General features: G+C 40.1%; 1 protein-coding gene across 14 annotated transcripts in view; it reads right to left on the bottom strand.

Moving 5' to 3' along the window:
• The window catches only part of THSD7A (thrombospondin type 1 domain containing 7A), a 269,706-nt gene that overhangs the window by 83,947 nt on the left and 162,755 nt on the right, over positions 1–23,004 (bottom strand). For all 14 annotated transcript variants that reach the window (XM_083467766.1, XM_083467769.1, XM_083467767.1 and 11 more), the window contains one exon: positions 5,927–6,118. In XM_083467766.1, the coding sequence (XP_083323892.1) occupies positions 5,927–6,118 (192 nt within the window). The remainder of the gene's footprint in view (positions 1–5,926; positions 6,119–23,004) is intronic.

The raw sequence follows: 23,004 nt of genomic DNA on the forward strand, positions 1-23,004 counted from the left end.
AAAATTATTCATTATTCCTACTTCAAAGGAGGCCCTACCATGCCATTGCCAAACTAGAATTGATCAGTAAGTTAGTTTAGTACTAAACAAATAGAAACAAAGAACGAGGCTTTGCCTTCAGTTAGCACAACAAAGTTAGAAAGCTGTGTTATCTCCAATATCTACTGCCATAAGTGGTCACTGGGCTTGTCTTGTATACATTTGATACAGAAACATCACAGGCACCTTGCAGTTTATAGCCTTTTGGCCACATTGCTTTACTTTCCCCCCTGTACATATTATGTATATAAATTCAGATATATCTGAACACTGATATACTCCATGCATCTGGCAAAGAAGTTGCTGGGCCATAAAAACCTATGTCAAAGAATAAAATAAAAATCTGTTTGTTTCTAAGGTGCCACAAAACTCACTAGGTGTTGTTATTAACTAAATTATTGCTTTTCTCCCCAGATGTGGATCTCTGTGTCTATGTCCATTACTGTTCCCCTTTCCAAGTGCTACATTCAGCTAAATGTTTATTGGCAAACAGTCGTGGTTCAGCCAACACATGAGAACAGGTATTTGTTAGAAGGCTTCCAGGATGCGATTCTTCAAGGTAATAGATATTTTTGGTTGATTCTTTCTGAGCCCATGTGTGTTAGGGTTGCCGTACATCCGGAATTTTCTGGACATAGCCAGTGTTTAGTCCCCTTAAGCAGCTTCCAGGCTGAAATATCTGGGGAAATCCGGACATATGACAGCCCATGTCACAATTTTCATTAAAAATAGCTCAGAAACTCAATTTTCTCATTGGGATTTTGCAAAACAAACAAACAAATACCTCAACAACTTTGGGCAAAACCAAAAAGCTCTGGATTTTCACTTTTTGAAATATGGCAACCGTAATGGATGTGGAAGTCATCAATGCAGTCCCTTACCCAGGAGCACTGTTATAAATCTCAGAACTGCTGCTACTTTATACAGCAATGAAGTTGTAAAAACATAGCATGTCATTGATCTCAACAGGACATGGTTGCAAGTAAATGTGTTTAGAACTGCATTCTATGTCACAAGTGACTGTAACAAGCAAGTAGAAAGGACTAGAGATATAACCAGGAGAACTTACACTCAACATAAAAAAAATCCTTCCAGTAGCACCTTAAAGACCAACTAAGTTAGTTCTTGGTATGAGCTTTCGTGTGCATGCACACTTCTTCAGATACACAGAACTAACTTAGTTGGTCTTTAAGGTGCTACTGGAAGGAATTTTTTTATTTTGACTATGGCAGACCAACACGGCTACCTATCTGTAACTTACACTCAACAGTCTTAGAGGATAGCACAATCTTTCTCTTACATATATGGGATGCTAACCAGTGACTTTTGTATTCAATTAATTAAAATTAATCGGTCTTAACACCCATTAGCAGCTGAAGGAGCATACCCATACAACCACACTGAATGTTAATTGGAACTATGTTGCTAATCTGCTATCAAAGCATTAATTGATTCATTAGAGTAGTTAATCGGCCAAATGCTTTCAGGCCTAAAATTACTTTGGTGATAAGACTTCAGAAAAAGCTTCCTTCAAAAAATATATAATCCAGGCAGGCATAGACAAGACTGTGAGAAGGTTCATGAACCAGCCATTTAGATTTCAGGCAAACAAGACTAAAATGGGAGCTTTGAATCAAATGCATACACACTATAGGGAGTGCTGAAGAACTCAATGCCTCTTTGATTTCTGGTCTGAAATACAGCTCATTCCTAATAGTAAACCTAAGCAGTGTCAGGAACTAAGAACCAAACCTACAGTGGGAGATATAGGAACTTGCTTTAGACTGGAAAAGCAGAATGTGGAAAGGTGGAGGGGAGGGTTAAATTGCCATGAACTGGCAGAACGATGGGCAAGGAAGAGGAGGATCCCTGCGAGGGGTACAGCTGGGTCTGGGATACACCAGGGCAAGCAGGGGGCAGGGAAGGGAGTACTCACGGGGCAGCAGAGGATGGCAAGAGGATGGGGGTCAGTGCACAGGAAGCAGAGCAGCAGGACCTATCACCAGAGAGCCCCCTGCCTTCATGAACATGGAAGGCTCTGACGTGTAGGAAGCAGCAGGAAGGGCACTCTAGGAGGCTGAGTCAGGCAAGGGCCCACAGCTCAGCTCCCTAGATGGCCAGGTGGGGCTCGCTAGCTCTGGGAGGAGGTGTGTGATTCCTCAGCTGGAGGAGGCTTGGAACAGGTGAGGGTCACTTGCCTCATCAAGCCCAGGCTAAGCATTTGTAACAGATGACCACATGCCAGGTTATCTGCAAGTAGATATGGCCATGTATAAATTTGAGATTTGTTCAGTTTAGCATTTGTAGCATTATGCTGCTCACTGCCTTTCTAGATTTTCAGGCTACGTTTTTGATGATCTCTGGAAGAAATTAGCTTGATGTCTGAGAGCAGATCAGCATCTCTTTTTTTATCAATTATTTAGTTGTTGTTTTTCCAAACAAGCAGAGAATGAGATGCAAGTACTTGACTGTATCAGGAAAAGTTTCCACACTGAGAATTCCTTCCAAGTTACAGATAAGCCTTTGCTTTGGGAATGATGACAATTTCCCCCCCGCAGTTATCGAATTTACATAAACATATCCCCACTACTATTTTACATAGCCAAGCTACTTAAGCATCTACAACTGAAATGCTTCCAGCCCAAAGGGCTTTTCTGCTGACAATCGAGATTTGGCATGTGTTGGCAGTGCCTAAAGCAGTGTCTGCATCCTGGCATAGTTCTCCCAAATCCAAAAATCTATTCCCAATTCTACCTTCCAAAAGCTGCACTAATTTAAATTTGGCTTCCGCCATCTCCCAGAGAATCACTGCTGAAATTCAGCAGTATATTTGGATACATGAAGGGTTCCAAAGTGGGATACCAAAAGGATGTATTTCATGCCCAGTGCTTTAACATAAAGGCATTTTAAGGCCTAAGTTTCCATTTTTAAATAGCCTCTGCATGTCCCTCATGCCCTTAACTTCATGAAAATTTAAGCACCAAGCATGGAACATTTCAGGAGCTGATTTGTGTCTCATAAATCATGGAGCCAAAGAACCCATGCCTGGAAAAGTCAAAGTCTGTTCAACAAGCTTTTGAAAAATTGATTTATAGCTCGCCATGCCAAGGACTTGGTAGGTGGAGAAGGTAACTGAAGTGTTGAATTATAGAGGTGGATTTGTGCCCCTCAGTGGTCCCCTAGTAGAACAGGTCAGATAAGTGGCCCAAGCACAGCAGAAGAAGGAAAAGTGGAATTTAATATAGTGAGATATACTTTAAAGTACATATATAGGACTAGTATGCATGTTATGTCAATCCATAGTTAAACTAAATTATGGTTTAAATGTGAACATGCAGTAGTATCCTGCTACACATTGCTAAAACTGTAGGTACTTTGTTCCTCCTGTGCTCCTGCTCCTGCCATGCTGCTGAGAGCTAAGCCATGGTCCACCTTTCCATAATGTCTGAACCCAGGCTTGCTTTTCTCCAAATAAACCAGGAATGGTAGTCAAAGTTTGCCCTTGGCTTGCCACTATCCATTAAATACAAGTGATTGTGATCGTATGTACAACAAGATGGCTGCCCCCATGATGTACTAATGTGTTTTTACCTGACAATGCAGAGATGTTGCACTTTGAAACTTCTCCAAGCAGTGTAAGTGTTTAAAGCCCCCCAAAGGGGGGGGGGGAGAGCAAGCCCTGGATAGTCAAACCAGCCCTCAGAAAGGTCTGTAGAGCTGTGAACTAAACCACAGATCTAGGTTTTGTTTTGAGGACTGGTTTGACTGGATCAATGAGGTGGGTCTCACAGCAAATCCTAGACTGAATCAAAATTATCTGGCATCCCTAACGCTTACAACTTTTAAGCGTCTTTCAAAGTTGCTCTCCACCAAAGGGTTCGTGTTGACCTCTCATCATCATCTTCTTTGCTAACTGAGTTGTGGACATAGAGAGAAACAACCTGTTATGGGAATCCAAATCTGGTAATGCTCTCCGGTAGGTTGCTTCCCACTGAAACATTGTATGTCCTGCTGGAATTGCTTAAACAATGCTGTGCATTGCTGAAGGTGAGGAGACAGCCATTCTCTGTCAGGCAGTACATGACGAAATTGCATAATGGATTTACTGGCATGGTGGGGACAAGAGATTTGATTGAAGGGAAGCCTAAATATTATAATCTAAACTGATACAGTTTCAGTTCAGAATTTAATCTGAGAAGTGAAAGTGACATGTCAGCTACTTTGGAAATGATATTACAGTTCCGGAGGATCTTTTATTCATAAATGTTATGCAGTCCCTACGGTCCAAGTAAATCCGTTTAATCACACATGCAACTTTTTTTTTTAATAAAACTTACTCTTCATACATGTGTCATGCTTTTTACATGTTGTTCCCGGGAGGTTCCCATGCAGAATATTTGTTCATTATTTCTGCATTGCATTTGTATCCTGTCCATCCATAAAGACACAAATCATATAAAAGACTGCTTAGCTTCAGCGCCCCCCAGATCATTCAGTGGTACAAATCACACATGCACCTTTCACAGCCAAGAGCTCAAGCATCTCCCATATGTACTCAAAAGTCTTTTGAAGCCTTTTCCGCTCTTACTCCTCTAAAAGGGGCCTGTATGCCAGAAGCAGCACACCTTTCAATGATCATCACAATATAAAACACAACAGTATAAATGCAGCCACCACGAAGGATGTAAGAAGTAAGCAAACTCAAAAGCCTAACTTTTAGCATGCTTTCTACCTTTCTCCGCCAAAGTTTATTTTTTGGCTTTGTTTTCTTTTTGCTTAACTTCTCTTTACTTGGGACCAGGCTTTGTGTTCACTTCCAGACACTGAGACTACACTCTAACAAAAAACGTTCAGTTTAACATATCGTATTAAGGACTTTCTATGTTCCCGTGCTCCAAAATGCTGAGAAATTATAGCTATAATTTCATGCCCTTGACAGGGGTGTTATTTCGGCAATATGAATATAGTATAGCTATACTAATATTATGAACCTATCCTGTCGTTCATTCTGGCTTTACCACTCCCTTGGACCTGGATGGCTATAATAAAACTCTTGTTTGTATATGTGGCCCATGAAAATATAAGTTTATACAATGGAACTTCTGTTTTCCAAGTGGCACCAGCAAGGAGCACTCCACAAAATCAGGATGCAATTAACTAGGGAAGCCTTCCACAAAGATTCCAGCAAAAAAGAAAGGGAACTGTGCAAACCTTCACATGGCTATGTCTTGGCAGTGTCCAGAAGCCATTTTCAAGGTTGTGGTGTTTGCAAAGTGCATTTAGAAGCAGGCCTTTCATGGCAAGGGATTGATGTTGAGTGGCTTGGAGGTACTGTTCTGATTTATATTAGAACTAGAATTTGCTTTCTTACAGTTAACTCAGCAACAGAGTAGCTGCTTGTGTATCTGTTATATCAATTACAAGCAGAACCCACAAACGGCTTATGCATGTCGTTTAGGTCTGTGCAGAACACCTTAATTCATGGGTGTCATTTGCATGCCAACCACCCAAACAACATAAAATACTCTAATCTTACTTGTTTACAATACTCTGAGACCTTGCACATGTGCATATGTAGCATCAGAGTCCATAGTCCAATTTAATTTGAAAATGGGAGCTTAAAGGAAGCTTTAAAGGAAATCTATCTAAAACAAAACAAAAACCCACCTTATCTCAAAATGCACTAAAACAAACACTAACAATGTAAAACATAGAAAACGCAGAGCAGTATTTTAAAAATACCAACAGTAGTGCAGAATCATATTAAAGACAATGTGTTAAAGTTGCACTTTTGTCTAATCGCCCCCTGTTATTTCTGCAAATGTTTAAAAGGTAACGTTAAGAATTCATAATAATATGCCAAGGCTGCTGAAAGGAGTGACCTTACCTTCACCTGCATATGCCAAAATGGAGCGAGCACGCATCTGTTTTCCTTCTGTGGTTTTGCCAGAGCAGGTGTGTGAGCAGGAGGACCAACCAGACCATGTGCTGAGTACACAATCCTTTGGGCATGGAACTTCGCAGACGATGGGGACTGGATAGATAGCATCTCTGCACAGCTGTCTATCAACCTCTTCTCCTGGGAAAGAAAAGGCCAGTAGCAGTCTATCATTGCTAATTTAACTTAAATTGAGCAGTCTTAGTCCAGATGGGCCTACAAATAAATTAGATTTCGTTGTTTTGTAAAAACAAAGTAATCTGATTAGTTATCAAAGTGATTGTGTCTCCGTGGCTTGATGTTATTAAGAATATGCTAAAATCTTAAAATGCCCTCATTAATTTGAGGTTGAGCTGAAGTGGTGATGAGAGAAAAGTCCATATTTGCACTGTGGAAGGACGAGACTCAGTGTTAGCAAAGAAACTGAATTAAAACAACAACAGAAGAAGAAAACCACACCCTTCTTTAAAACAGAGCACCACATTTCAGGTTAGGAATTATTTTACTGTGAATAATAACCATTAGGGGTGGGCAACTGTCAATTTCAGATTCTCTCAGTTTCTCATTTTTCCAAACTTAAATCCAGTTCTCCACATTTCTAGGTCAAGTTTGTGATTTTTCTTATAGTCCTCATGAATATTCACCAGCATTTTGTTGCAAATTTCTCCTAACACACATATTATATTCAATTTTGCCCAAAATGCACATGTTTGCATAGCGATATTCCTTAATATAATACATTTTTATATATCTTTTTAAAATAATATATGCATTTTAGGCACACTGTACCTTAGTATATGCATTTTTGTACACCTTACTTGGCTGCAGAACTGCTTTGCAAAATTCAGAAAATCATGAATTTCAAAGGATGTATTTGTTAAGTTCATTGGGGGGACGACTAAAATTAGTTTGCTCTGCCTCTCATTGACTCAGGCTCCACCTACTGTTTGTCTTCCTGCCTTCTGCCCCACCAGTCCCAATAGTACCAGCTGCCACTGGAAATGAATCAAATTTCTCCCTCATCCTTAGTATCTATACAATTGAGACAGCAATAACAGCAACACCTTACAGTGCAATCCTATGCCCAGTACTTATTTCTGAGTGTGTATGCATAGGATTGTAATATAAATTATGATAAATTACATGAAAGTCACTGGGGCAACTTACAAGGCACTTAATTTGACAACTCCACATCTACTTCTAGCATCGCAAAGATTACAGTTGGCAACATAAAGCATCCTTTTCCTTTGCTTTAAGTCATTTAGACTTTCTTCTGTATTACTGGCAGCCTTACTTTAGAGTGTACAGAAGGCTGAAACTACAAATTAAGCAAACTATGGACCAGTTAGCTAATTTGGCAAATCTGGTTATGAATTTCCCTAGTCCCACAAAGCAGGTATGGGGAAGCTCTTAACACTTTGGCTGTGACCCCGTGGCTTTTATAAACTGTAGGTTTGGCCAAAGTTCTGCTGAAATCAATCGACCATGCTTTCAGGCAATTTGTCTAGGTGTGCGATATAAATATTCAGGGATCAGCAGGACAGTTTTCTGTGTACAATGCCCAAGATAAGCACATCTTGCAAAATGGGGATTAGGAACAGCTTTCTTTCCATTCTTCCTTAAATATTCGGAAAGCCTGTCAAAGGGCACTGGAAATATTTGAGGACAAGGAGCTATTCAGGTGTCTGTTAAGAAAAACTTGAAGAAGACGAGTAGCTAGTTTTAGTTGGAGCCAGAAGAGGTTTCTAAATGCATCTGATTGAAGATACTGGTAAAAACCTCTTAAGAGAAGCATGGGATCCCAGGGGAATCACTGGCAAAGTGCTATTCCCACAAGTCTTTTAAGAGTCGACCTTTGGCTAGGACAGCAAAAGGCTTTCGGGGAGAACATTTTAAAACTCTTACATCAAAAAAAGATAAAATACTTGGTCCCACTTCATCATGAAGACCTAGAATCTCTGCACAAACTGTCCTTATTTTGTGAGCAGCAGAATATCAGGTTATATAGGTGAAGAAATTCAATGGCATTATGTATGGCTTATCCTTTGAGACTTCTCTGGAGTACGTGTAGTGTCAACAAAAACTGAAAGAGAGAGTTCATTATGTTGCGATCAGTTCATCAGGTCAATCATTCCACTGTAACAGCTAGTCTCAGCGATATAATTGAACATCATGATGTTCAATAAAATATAAGGCCAAGGTACAACAAAACATTTGATTTTTTTTAAAAAATTCAATATTCAGCTATCACATTCAAGACAGCTGTCAATATTGATAAATAATTGCTTATTTATTTGTCAGAGGAATGTTCTGGGGCCCATGGAAGCTGATGAACAAATCATGTTAACTGTCATATTTACTTTCTTCCAAACCTCTGGCCTTACTTTTATTACATAAAAAATGTAAAAAACAAACAACAACCCAACAACTTCTGAACAGACAAGTTGGAAGATGGCAGGTATTTTGCTTTGGATGTGAGGAATATTAGTAGCTGGCATAGAGATAAAGAAAAACTGAGAGATGTTTTAGGCACAGGGAATTCATGCCTATGCTTGCAAATTCCCCCATATCTTTCCTCAAAGGGCAAAAGTTTGATTGGTGTACTAAAAATATGATGGCACATAATCGAAGTCTCTTTTTCAAAAAATAAAAATAAATCAGAATTGCCTAAAGGCATAAAAATATAGTCACTAAATGCATATTGGAGTGATGTATTAAAACCCAGACTACTCATATGCACGTCTTATTTGACTGGAGGCAACAATATGGAATGAGGCAATGCTTTATAACAGTTACTTCATCTCTTTGGGGGTTTATGCTGTTTAGATCAAATTGTTTCTAAGATTTCACTAATGATTTTATGAACAGCTTAACCTTTGTGGGCCCCACAATTTATCTCACAGCGTAGCATGCTACCAAGAACCAATCAGCCTTTTGCTGGGAAAGTAATTCCAATCACATCAACTGGCAGAAATTCCAACAGAAACTAGCTACTGTTGATAGAATCATATTTTATTTTTATCATAATATGGTAACACATAATGGGATGCAATGACTGTGTGTGTGTGTGTGTGTGTGTGTGTGTGAGAGAGAGAGAGAGAGAGAGAGAGAGAGAGAGAGAGAGATTATGTTTCCGTGTTTCTTTTGGATCCATGTTTTTCAGCCATAACACTGAACTGAAACCTTATCTTCTTCCTTCTTTTGTCTCTAACAAGCCCTGCTATGTGTTCCCCAAGCAAGGGATTTGCCATTTATCCTTAATTTGGGCATCAGGTAGCACAGGATAACCATGAAACTGATGGGAAGAAATTCACTGCCCAGGGATCAGACCAGTGGAAGGAAGCTTCAAAACTTATAAAAGAACAGCTGCCAATATTATACAGTGGTACCTCGGGTTACATATGCTTCAGGTTACAGACTCCGCTAACCCAGAAATAGTGCTTCAGGTTAAGAACTTTGCTTCAGGATGAGAACAGAAATTGTGCTCCGGCGGCGCAGCAACAGCAGGAGGACCCATTAGCTAAAGTGGTGCTTCAGGTTAAGAACAGATTCAGGTTAAGTACGGACCTCCGGAATGAATTAAGTACTTAACCCGAGGTACCACTGTATCGTGTTGACTGCATTGCTGCCTCCGACCACAGATGGCTTAAATTGATTGGCAGCAGACCTGACTGGAGCGAGGCATTTCCAGGTCAATGTAATCCTAACCCCACTTTTCTGGGAGTAAGCCCCACTGTATTCAACCGAATTTACTTCTGAGCAGAATTGATTAGGATTGTGCAGTAAGTTTCACTGTGTTCAAAAGGGCTTACACCCTAATAAGCCTGTTGAGTGTTGCAGCTGAAATAATCTCAGAACCAGAAAATCATGACAAGGCAAAAGAAAAAAAAGCAACTGACTAGGTCACTAGGAAATACCTCTGTCCTTCTAAAAGAGGCAAATGCACTACCCATTTGAAGACCATCAGTTCCACTGCATAAAAGCCAATCAAGAAAACATTCGCCTTAAAAATATATGAAGGACAACAGCCCAACCCCTGACAAAGTTTGGGTTGCTGGTCAAAGAACTGACAATAATATTTAGTTTGCCGAAGAAAATAACCGACTGATTTCACTATAACATACAGAATCAAATTACTATAGAGCCTAAAACATCAATATATCATTTTTATGTAACACAAAATAAATAGAAATCCATTTAATCGAGGCAATAGTGAAGAGCGGAAAAATCAATCACATATAAGAATATATATATATATATATATATATATATATATATATATATCACAGTACAGCTGCATTTAATACAACTGTCCTTTGAAATTGTAAAGGCAGAAATGGGTGAAGGGGCATAAGCTGTTGTCTTGAGCTCAACATTTGGTGGTAGGTTAGAAGCTACCTGTATACCAAAGCCCTGCTGTTTTATCAACATTCTGACAGCTTAGAATTAGCTTTTGTAGAGCAATACCATTCTACATTAATATTCAATGGGTACCTCCCCTCTGGCTTACATCATTTTTGCTGTTAAATAAACAAAAAGAAAGAAAGAAAGAAAGAAAGAAAGAAAGAAAGAAAGAAAGAAAGAAAGAAAGAAAGAAAATGTTATAATGCTATTCAGTGGGGCTTATTCCCAGATAAATGGGGCGAGGACTGTAGTCTCATAGAAACAATGGGACTTGAGATAGCCATGACTAGCTTGTCTCATAGATTTCAGTGGGACTACTGAATGGCTAACATAGTCTGGAACCAGCCCACTATCTTTAAAAACCCATTATGTTTTCTACTTATGTTGATGTAAAGGAGCTGAGCTGCAACATAAAATCTCCGAACTGTAGATATGGCTGACATGTGCATTTTGCAGGGTAAAAAAAGCACAGGTGGGAAAACTAAACTAGTTTATCACTGTCCTTTGCTTTCCAGGAAAACCACAATGCTACTTCTGTTTACAGATGCCTTCAAGCCATGCTCTGGGGCCAATAAGTGATTGATGGAGTGTAGCAAACTCTGAGTACACTGACTCCCAGAAGGCCCCTTGGGTTGAGGATTGTAGCTGCCAAGGTTTACACAGCTTCATGTAAAACATTATGTCAATTTCTATGAAATTACTGAAATATTTACATCTCATTTGTGTGAAGCAGTAATGACCATCTTTTTAATACAAAGCAGACCAATTCACTGCTTTTGAAAGCTGATAGCCTATGATATAGGTAACTCTTTTAATGGGTCAATAGCAAAGTGCTTAGATGGAAAGCTCTTCAATCTGAGCAGGCTGAAAACAAAGAGTAAGGTTACCGTAACTATCATCATAGAGCTTCAGTATGCTGATGACAACGTAGTGTGTGCACGCTCAGAGGATAACCTCCAAACCATCCTAAATATCTTCGCAGAAGCTTACAGAAAGCTTGGCCTGTTGCTCAACATCCAAAAAACCAAAGTGCTGCACCAACAAGTACAAAAGAAACCTCTGCAGCGCCACAAATCCAACTCGATGGTGTAACGTTGGAAAATGTTAATCACTTCTCCTGCCTAGGCAGTTATCTTTCCACAAGGGTCAACATTGATGCCGAAATCCAGCATCGCCTGAGCTCTGCGAGTGCGGCTTTCTCCCAATTGAAGTGCAGAGTGTTTGAGGACACATTCGCAGGGAAACCAAAATGCTTGTTTACAAAGCTATTGTACTACCAACCTTACTATAGACTTGTGAAACATGGACCACTTACAAACGCCATCTCCAACTTCTCGAAAGATTCCATCAACGGTGTCTCTGAAAAATCTTACACATCACTTGGGAAGACAGGCGACCTAATATCAGTTACTGGATGAAGCAAAGATCACCAGTGTTGAAGCAATGATTCTTCAACATCATCTTCATTGGACTGGTCATGTTGTGCGGATGCCTGATTATCATTTTCCAAAGCAACTACTCTATTCCGAACTTAAAAATGGAAAGCATAATGCTGGTGGTCAACAAAAGAGGTTTAAAGACTGTCTCAAGGCAAATCTTTAAAAATGTAGTATAAACACCAACAACTGGGAAACACTGGCCTATGTGCGCTCCAGTTGGAGAACAGCCTTTACCAAAGGTGTCATGGACTTTGAAGACTCTCAAACTCAGGACGCAAGGGAGAAACGTGCTAATTGGAAGGCACACTTAGCAACCACACCGTGATCAACTCCCGCCCGAGAAACAATGTCCCCACTGTGGAAGGACGTGTGGGTCCAGAATTGGCCTCCAGAGTCACTTACGGACTCACTGTTAAAACCGTGTTTATGGAAGACAATCTTACTCGGCTATGAGTGATCACCAAAGAATAAGCAGCAGCTTAGCTGTACCATCAAGAACAATGAATGATTTCTAGAAAGGCTGACTTTTGGTGGGACTACCAAGAACTTTATAAATTTTGTAAAACACTTGGAAATGTTTTGTTGCAACTATAGGCAGAAATGATACTTTTTCATCGGGATGATGAGTATCTCAACTACAGAAGCATTTTGGAAATTGAGTTATAATAGCATAACCATTCTGTCGTTGAATATTTTATAAGGTATTCTAAAAGTGGAAAGATAGCAGAGTTTAGGCAGTTCAGAATGGATGAACTAAAGCAAGCCAAAATATTTCAAAGTTGTGGAGAGTATGCTTTACAAAACCTCTTCAAACTATCATGTTTCCTTGACTATAAGTTGGGTTGTCACATTTGAACATGTTTACATGTATGATACTTGAAATAGTTACCTAAAAATGTAATACACAAAGCAACTATTATTTGTTTTTAACAGATATATGGAATCATAACTTAATGGTGGTACTTTTTGCAATCAAGCCATGACAAGCTTACATGGCTCTGTTAGTTGTACTTGTATGCACTTAATGAGTTACTGATTTCCTATTCATATTCTCTAAGTCAATTACTTGTTAAGCAGCATCTGCATTTAATTAAGAGTCTTAATTAGTTGATACTTAATATTCTTAAGTCATTTCCTTTTAAGAAGCCTAAGTAAAAATAGCTCTGATTTCAATTAAGGCAAATGTTCAAGGGCTTCTTCTTACATCTGCTGGTGGGGCTGGGATATTTTTCCCCCTCCTAGTTGTTTAAATAAATGTCTCTATGCTAAAATCAGTCACATGTGACATTTTGTTTGGACCTCCTCACACTGACTGATTTCAGAAAAGAAAACATTTTCAGGACACTGATGCATTAATTTTCCACAAACACTGCTGTTTTCAATAACATTAATTAAAAACAATGATTGTATTTATGTTCGCTACAAAGCATTAATTTTGAATATTTAACAGGGATTGTGCTTGTATTTGAATGACAAATTGTTTGCATGCCGCAAGAAAAAAATAAAACACTGTAACCAGGTTTTGTTTAAACTTCACTTCTTGTCACAATTACAGAACTGCAGACTTCATAACATCCTACCTGAGGAAGAGAGCAAACATTATGTGTTTGTTGCATGTATAATGGTACCTCGCAATACACACCATGAAGTATGAAGGGGCTGTGAGTGTCCCTAAAGACCAGAAAGCTAAAATTAGCTAAGGATTTCTGACGCATGTCTGCCACATGTTGACAGACTTAACCAACATAGCAAATGCCACCAATCAGGCAATTATAGGCTCAAAATATATTTGCAGAATCAGGATAATTCTGTATACAGAACCAAGCACAACTGTGATAATATGAAGAAATATCCCCTACTGCTTGAAATATTGTGCCCAGGATAATAGACTATAAGGAGGGAAAGATAATTATAAGCCGTAATATATTCCATCCCTAAGAGATCTATAAGCTTGAAGAAGCACTGTTCACAAGCAAGCAGAATAATTGCTTTCTACTCCTATGTCTCACTGCCACACACATGAATCATGGCCAGGAAGAAAAAATCGGAAGGAAAAGTATCCCCCCTCCACAACAAGTGCTTAATAAGGGCTTGTTGAAATTCCACACAGTTCCTCCCACCAACATAGGTGGGGACTTAAAGGCTGTTCAGGAGTGACATATTCCCTTTACTGTAAGTGATTCTTTTGTGTACTGCTTCCTGCACTTTGTGAACGAAAGGAAATGTGGGAAATCCATGTACAAGTCTGTCCACAGGGTCTGGCGAGAGAGGATTAAATCGTCCATTACCACTGAGAGAGGACAGGTGATAGGGAGGAAGCTCTGTTCTTACTGAAGGGCGACTGCACTTGAATGGTGGTGAACAACGTCCAAGGTGGGTCAATGGCATTATTAGCTATTATTAGTCACTGGTGCCTTCACTATGCAAACTGGTCCATTCTTAATTGGCCTCAGTACCTTTGTTGCCAATGATTCCCTTCAGCAATGGCAGGGCTTGCTTCCTTTACCTAGGCTGCAACAAAAGCCATGCCCCCTCCCCATTCATTTTCAATTCACTTCGTATAGTTATAAGGGTTTGAGTTCTGTTTCCTACTTGGGTACATGGCTGGTATCCAAGCAATTAAATAAACCTGCTCATTCATTGTCCAGCAGGTCTTGTTTGTTGTTTTGTTAAACAGATTTTAGTATGGTAAAATACATTTTTCATTCTATATGGTGTACTGATTCCAGAAATATTAATAATACTGTATATATTATGCATTGTTTTGTGAATTTGAAACAGCTTTGGTTTTCATTTACTTTTTAAAATGAGCAAAATCCATGTGGTTATGCTGTGGCACACAGTATCATTCTAAGATAATGGGTATGCATTTGGGATGCAATATTAATATCTTCTCAAATCCACTCTCAGGTATCTTAATGGGAAATCATATGTATCTCCATTTATATTACAACCATCAATCAGGCTTATGCTCATGTAGACACTGTCTAAATTTAACAAACAGGGATAAAAAATAAAGAGGCAATGGAATAGTATTTCCCAATCTAAGAAATAAGTATTTTTAGTTGTAAAATACTGCACCATCTGCCAGCTATATACAGAAGATATATTAAGCAAGTGTGTGAAACAAACACTTTCCATAACCGTGTTACCTCAGAAAATATATTTTAAAATCTAATATCCTCAGGCATTCAAGCTGTGATAACTTGTTTTTTCCTCCCCTGATAATATGATCTCTTTCAACTTTTAATTTTCTGCTGGATAAGTTCGAGGAAAGGGAACAATGCAGTAGAACTACTAACTTCTTCTTTGTGAAATACTGCAATCAGAATCTAAATGGCCTAGAGCACTATATAACATGGTCAGGACATTTTCTTTGAGACCCCATTAGGTCTCAAAGCCTCTGGAAGAGGATGGTGCAGGCCTGCACTTCCATGATTAGAGAGCAACATCAGCTAACAGGAAGGGTTGTAACCAGCCTTGCGCAAGAGGAAGGCAAGCTTGAGCAACTGGTCTTTGGAACAGGGTGAGCAGTGTTAACTTCCCTACCTGATCAAAGATAGATTTAAAATAAAAAAATAAAAATGAGGACTAAACAGTGCTTAATACCATGCCAAACCAATTGTCAATTAAGCCCAACGCCATTAACATGCTTATTAGATTTATTTTATTCATTTTTTTAAAAAAAAATTAGCATCCTAAAATCACCATGTGTTATTTAGTAACATCTTTTCAGCAGCCAAAATCTAGCATTGTAAGAAGCAGAAACTGTTGGAGAGAAAGAAACTGCTGATTTGGCTGTTACCGACATTGTTTAAGTTCTTAATTCACACAAATAGCATGGTGCCATGGTCAATGTTTTCTGACACAGGTGGTGTGCACTGAAACAGCACAGCACTTTGCGTCCAATATCAGTGGGCTTCTCCTGTGCAATTTGACAGCTACTTGAAACATTTTCAGGGTTCATTTGTTAATTCAGTCATACTGGGAATGATAAGGACCAGTGAACACCAGCGTATTGATCATAGTCAAGCATAGCAAGCTGCTCCCATGGCTTGAGTCAATCAAGTGTCATTTTGGTAAAAATGAAAAGTGGGAGGGGGGAACTAAGTTTGAAGACAGGCAGGGGAGTAAAATCAATCTGAGTCATGGAACCAAAACAGATCAATCTAACCAACCGATAGGCCAAATTTAAATAAAGCAGAGCAAGGGGAATATAAAATGCTGAAGGGGCAAATCTAGAATATTTTATTAACTGTAGATTTCTAGTGTGTTTCTAACTACTGTGTGTGATACTATATTGCATGGATAAAGAAGCCAGGGCCCTCCAGACGTATTGGGCTACAACTGCCACCATCTCTGCCCACTGACCATGCTGGCTGGGGCTGATGGGAGTTGGGGTCCAACAACAGCTGGTTCCCTATCTCTGCTACATTGGCTCATTTCTACCAATAAATACAACATGGATGCAATCCAGCTCAGGCAGGAAAACCATCCAGCAAGCCATGGGCATGAATAATAGATCAAAATAATTCCATCATGTCCTGTCTCTATGCTGCCTTCTTTAATTGCATTGGCTTTTAGGTTTTGGGACCTAAACTCTGTTTCACCATGAAACAACCTACTTATTGATGTTAAATAAAGAAACAAAAAAATAATAATCTAGGCGTTTCAACAAAGTTAGTCATTGTAATGAAACAAAATGGTTAGGGGGGCTATGTTTCATGAACAGCTCAGCTGAAAACAGTTTGTACGCATTATTGAACAGCTTTCCTATAACTCCTGTCTTGTTTGCAATAATTTATAAAATAGATAATCTCTTCCTGGTGCTTTGATTGTTTCTACAGTTAAGATGTTGAACTATGTCTTAGATTCTGCAGTCCTCAGATCTTGAACTGCCCAACAGTTGGAAGTTCATTATTCTGAAATCACATATATCAGGTCTTTAAACTTGCTGCTGAGGAAGCTGATGTTCTCTTGAGGATTTAGATATTCCATAGCAGGTAAAAGAATGATTTCACACTAATAAGAACTCAAAAAAAATTGTGGTCTAGATTAAAGAAAGGTCAATAAGCAAGAAAAAGCTGAGTGAAGGAAATGAACATGACAGGCTTACGGAGAAAATAATAGGCTAATAAGATGGATTTTTAAAATATCATTCATCCATCAGCACAGTATTTCCAAGGCTTAATACCATTTAAGAAAATCATTTACGTTAGCAAAAGGGCCATCAAAGAAGTCAGGTCATGGGTACAGTCAAATCGCTTTTGACAGTCTTGCACTGCCTTCCTCCCACATCGCTGCTTTCCCATCCTTGGTTTCTGTCTGTCTTGTTTAAAATAGTGGTGGCCAAGCTCCCACAGGGTTGATTAGAAACCAGTTTGATATTCACAAGCTTTCTCAGTAAACATTCAGAAACAGGTCATCTGTTGTACAGTAGTTCTGTCCCAGCTTGTAATGTTGTAATGATGCACACTTGATGCATGTGCACTTTATCATATAGTCCACAGGAATCAGTTTCATCTGCAGCTATAGCAGCATCACTTGGAAAACTAACTGCCCCATGGAGAAACAAGCAAACCATACAGAGGAACAAGGGAAGGGGATTTGGATCTGGAGAGGGGACAACAATCATAATTAGGGAAATGTATGCATACCTCTCCACATACTTAAACAGATATGTAATTTAAGCATTTCATATTATTGTATTATTTTCTATGCTTATAAAAAATATTTTAAGAAAGAGAATTGATCCCAGTAGAGGTGATAATAGCCAAATGGATGGCTGCTTGGTCATTCAACGTGGAGCAATCAGTGAGAGTTCTACAGAGAACCGGGTCAAAACTTTCTGTGTACTTGCCTCTAAAGCAATTAGCTGTGGACACCTGGTCTGCTGAACACATGTGCAAAATCTCATTTAACATGAAACCCTAGGTAGAGGTAGAGGTTTAAAGCCATATAGAGAACACAAATGGGGGAAGGGGAGCAGGATCTCAGCAGCAAGAAACATGAAGTCCATTCTAGAGCAATATTGTCTACACTCATTTCACAATAGCTTTCCAGGAATCTTTCCCATCCTACCTAGAGATTGAACCTGTGGCCTTCTACATACAGTCATGTGTTCCTACCACTGAGCTACTTTCCTTCCCCTATTCCCTCTAGCTGGCTGCATGAAGTGGAGGTTGAAGGTACAGAAGATGGATAAGAAGGTCCTCATTCACTGTAACGTCTGCAAAGGTGCCACATAAAGGGTGGGGAACCTGTGGCCCTCCAGATACTGGAGTCCCACTCAACCTTCGCCATGATGGCTGGGGCTGATATGAGTTGGAATCTAACAACATCTGGAGGGCCACAAGTTGCCCATCCCTGCTGCGAAAGATACAACCAGTACACATGAATTGATAAAAGCAAGTCTTCTTGAGCAGGCAGCTCAGCATATGTGCCTACAGTTTGTGTGTTTAGGGGATCTGTGAAGGATGTTCATGGAATGTGCAAAGCCTGGGGGAGGGAATTTCTGTCTCTCACCTATATACACTGATTTCACATAGTTCAACATCTGCATAAAGCTAGTCCGACTCAGAGAATAACTTCTAGGGAGTATGGAGCTCAATTTTATAATACTGTCAAACAATGTGAGCTGGAAAAATGTGCATACTGAACCAGGTCATTATGGATTTTGGTGCCATCTATATTTAATAATGATGATGATGATGATGATGATGATGATGATGATGTGGTGGGAGAAGTTGTGCTATGAACCCTGCAGCAATATAAACTGCCACTGTTGTACTATATGATGGTCCTGGTATCCGCATCTTGTGAGGTGGGGAATTAAGCAATTATTATTTTCCTAGATTACTACATTTATGTCTTCCTCAGCAATGTTAGTACAGAATCTTTCACTGCATTATTCCAGTCAGAGAAATGCTTATGGCAGGTGGGGAGAGGTTGCAGTTTCTGTACTGTTTCTGAGCAGAGTAGATACAGAGGCACTACACTTATCACAGCAGTCAAGATGGCCCCTTGCACTGCCACTAAGCCATCTCAAAATGAAATACCTAAAACATTTCAGGTCAAAAAGGAACTCCTACAATAATGCTGCTTAATCTCTGTATGCACATTTTACATTTGTTGTACCTTTGCCGTTCACAAAGGTTAATCTGCAGCATGGAAAAGTCTTTACCCATCACCTGAGACCTTTCGCCAACTAATCCATGCGATAGGAATTATGATCGGCGTTGATCTAATTTTGCAGCGGGGGGAATTGCTTTTTCTTCTTCTTTTTAACTGCAGCTGCTCTAAATTTAAAGGCTGAGCAGCCAAGTTGAAAAAGAAATCCCCAGCACTTCCTTGTCAGCAAAGAGGAGAGAAGTTCTACTTTTTTTTTATAATAGCAACAATAATAAAATGCACAGGAGTATATTATATTCTAGACAATGACAACTTAGGGTACTAACTGTCAGGTCTCCCCCTCCAGCTTGAATTAAAATTCTGATTACTGCCATGCACTGTGGAAAGGCAATGACAATCACAAGCCTCTGGCAGAAACGCTGGAGGATAAATCTATTATCCCGGTATTGTCTGAATGGCTGTAATGGCTCCTCTCTTTACAACAAATTGAATAGACATGCTCATCCCTAATTATACACAACACCCCCACAGACACTGCTATTTGAGCCTAATTGTAAAATAAGAGACCTCAGGTTTAAACATAATATCCCAGCTAATTATATTTCAAACACATTAAATGATGCAGAGAGCAGGAAAAAGGAGATACTGATCTGCTTTATGGGCTTAGTTGATAGTAAAGCAATGAAGTTACCGTACAGCAGCACCCCATTCCCCCGAGATGTAAAACACACTGGCTTCTTACAGTGTGTAGTAAAGAACCCTGGGGCGGGAAAGGAGGCTAAGAAATGCACGGACACTTCAAGTACTTATGAGTCTTTGATAATGTGTTGTTTCAGGTTTAGGTTTTAAACTCTGGCTGTTTAAATCGGAGTTAAGTTGCATGTGTAACTAGCTGTGGGAAGGGAGAGCTAAAGAGGAGCTAACTGAGATGAAGAAGTCTTAAGCCAGGATCCTTTCCTTCACACAAACTGAGAACTTAAAACATGCATCTTGTTGTACCTGCCTCCCTCTTCTCTTTCACAGCTGCTAGGTGCTGTGCAGCGCTGCACGGGACAATTATGCGAAGTATTTAATGAACGTCCAAGCAGACAATTTGCACGTAGCCCCAGCCTTCGCACTGGCTGTCATCTGAAACCACTAGAGATGGTTGTTAGAGAAGGGAAGTTATAAACCGTGCAAGGGCTTAGAGGCGCAACTCCCTAATCTCTGCCATTGCTATACAGGAGCATGACTTATACAGAGGCCATTGTTCAAAGCAGCGCAGACAGTGGATTCTCCAGGGTTTCAAAGAGGAGACTTCCTAGCTGTACTTTGTCAATGAATAGCGCCATTTTCACTAAGAACATTCCCTTTAACTAAAGACTGCTTCACTTGCAAGGCACTGCACCCTGCAGAAAGCACGTTCTCAGGTATGCAAGGATTTCCATCTATACAGTCAAGGCACTCCTAAAATTACCAGATAAAGCAAGCATAACGTAGGAATGCAGGAAGCTGTCTCTCATACCGCTGAGCCCCTTGGTCCTTCTAGCTCAGTCCTGTGCACACGGACTAGCAGTCGCTCTCTAGTGTTTCAGAGGGGAGACATTACTCATCCTACCTGGAGGCACCAGGGATTGAACCTGGGACCTTCTGCATACAGAGCATGTGCTCTAACATTCGGCTACTGCCCTGCCTCAAACTTTTCCTAAAAATACTTCATGTCAGAAGCTGGCTGGGAGAGAACGATGAGCCTACAGTCCTGAATGCTGTTGCCCTATCTGGTTAGCTATCAGAACTATGGGGAGACCCTAATGCTGAAGTCCTTTTTTGGTCATCCTACAGTTTGTCAGAGAAGCAGGAAGGAGGTGCCAACCATGACACACCAACACAGCAGAATAAGCAATCGTGTCAGGTGGTTCTGCAATGTCTTTTCCATTCTCTCAGCTCCAGCTTCACCAAACTTCTCAAATGCCTGGGTTTGTTTGTTTTTTTGCATTGAACCATGCTCAGAAATGCAGGATTTCCTAAAGATGATACTGAAGACACTGTATGCAGCAGGATGAGAAGGAGAAAGGCAGTTAACTCACTTTCATGAGGAAAGGCAATGCCCTAATAGCCTCCTTGTCAGCTGCATCATCCTTCCCTTGGAAATCTCAAGGGCTAACAATGTCCTCTTTTATAATGAAAGCTCGGGACTGTGTAATTTGATTTGAGCTTTGCCATTAAGCAACCCCGAGAAATCTCAAGACAAGCTATGACTTAAAGGGTTGGCATGCCTGTGAGTGTTGTTTGAGACACACAGCATTTGACAGCTATAGCCATCACCTCGTCGTGTAGTAATGTGGCTGAACAATTAGGAAGATATCTCCATCCCTGTCCAATGTGGATGTTCATCAGAGTGCAGACTTATTGCCTACACTTCACTAGTATTTGTGTAGAAATTTCCCTATAAATGATGTACTACAACAAGCCTGGCACTGCCAGAAAACCAAATGGTGTCTAACAAAAGTACTTCCCCAGGCATGTACAAAGTCCATTTTTTTGGGGGGGGGAGGCTAATCCAGCCTGCCAGTTGGTTTAATCCAGCCCTTGTGGCAGTTCAATCCTGGCCCTCTTTGAAAATAGTTTGGACACCACTGCATGACTAGTGCAAGGCTTTCACTTTGCACAACAAAACTTCCCCTCCTTCTCCTCTCCCTGCTTACCTCCCTGATCCCCCTGCCTTATCTGCTCCAGAGGGTTGGGGGAGCCCCCAGAAAAGATCTAGGCGATGTGTAGGGGAGAGAAGATGGTGACTTCCATTGCACAGCCCAAAGTCCTTGCGCTTCAACATTGTTGAACACTGCCCAAAGAGTATACGCTGTATAGCAAACTGCATGTTTATTATGTGTCGTCCCACACTGTGGAAGTGTTTTCTCACCGTATTTGATGTTATTGCAGGTGCAAAGGTATGCCACACTCTGATGTGCATGGCCATATGGGGAAGGGGCAAAAGTTAAAGATCCAAAAGTTAAAAGGATTAGGTAGAAAGGCATGGGAAAGCCTTGCCTCTGCCAGAGACCCTGGAGAGCCCCAACTAGTCGCCTTGCATGCCTTTCTCCACCTGACCTGGGAGGGAGGGGCCCTGACTGACTCCAGCTACAATAGCTGAGGCTGCTGAACAGACTCTTGGGCTGGGATGTTTGGGAGCTGTTGTTGGAGTGGGCAGTTACTGCTGGTGGGAGTGGGGGTTTGTACCTTTATTTTAGATCTTGTGATTTGTGTGAAAATTGTTCGGTTTGTTTTTGTATTTTTAAATATGCTATTTATTGTTTATGACTACTTTCATTATGTTGTGGTTATGCATTTTTATTTCCATTTTGCAAGCTGCCTTGAGCATGGTTTGAACTGTGGAAATACAGCATACAAATAAAACTCACCTTGGAGAATAAGGGTTGTTAGGCAAAGGACATATGATGCGCTCAGCTAGCTACATGAAAATAAAGCTTACACTCTAATTCTTAGTTTTCCCAGTTGAGCCCCAACTCAATTATAAAGCAAAATCTGGAGTCACAGTGCAAGACTAGATACAGCTCTGTGTGCACAAGTAATCAACTCCAATTCCCCCTGCCCAATTTAATTACAAAATAACATTTGGTGTAACGGCTAAACGCATACCAGGTGACCTCTCGCTTCAATCTGTCTGAAGCATTTACAAGACTCTGGCTCTGCCGCACAACTTGCACTGTCATTTTTTTAAAATGTTTTATTGACAGTTTGGAGCACACTGTAGTATTACTAACAAAACTACACCTGGTTGATGCATATGCGAAAATAACTGTGCAAATCTAAGTATATACAGTGCTCTTTTTCTAGAAAAAGAGTTGCAGGAACTCCCACTTTCTTTTGGCGGACAACACTAAGTTGTTGAATTGTTTTCTGGCTGGAAAAAAAGTCCTGAGTATATATGCATCTCTCCACCCATCCCCTTTTTCTATTCCTTCAAATTAACTTTTTAATAGAAGACATTCATGCATATTGCCATATAGCAATTATTATGTTATACATGCATGTTGCCATATATAGCAATTATTG

This window comes from Podarcis liolepis (assembly GCF_965112155.1).
Source record: "Podarcis liolepis genome assembly, chromosome: 12".
NCBI classification, from domain to species: Eukaryota; Metazoa; Chordata; class Lepidosauria; order Squamata; family Lacertidae; genus Podarcis; species Podarcis liolepis.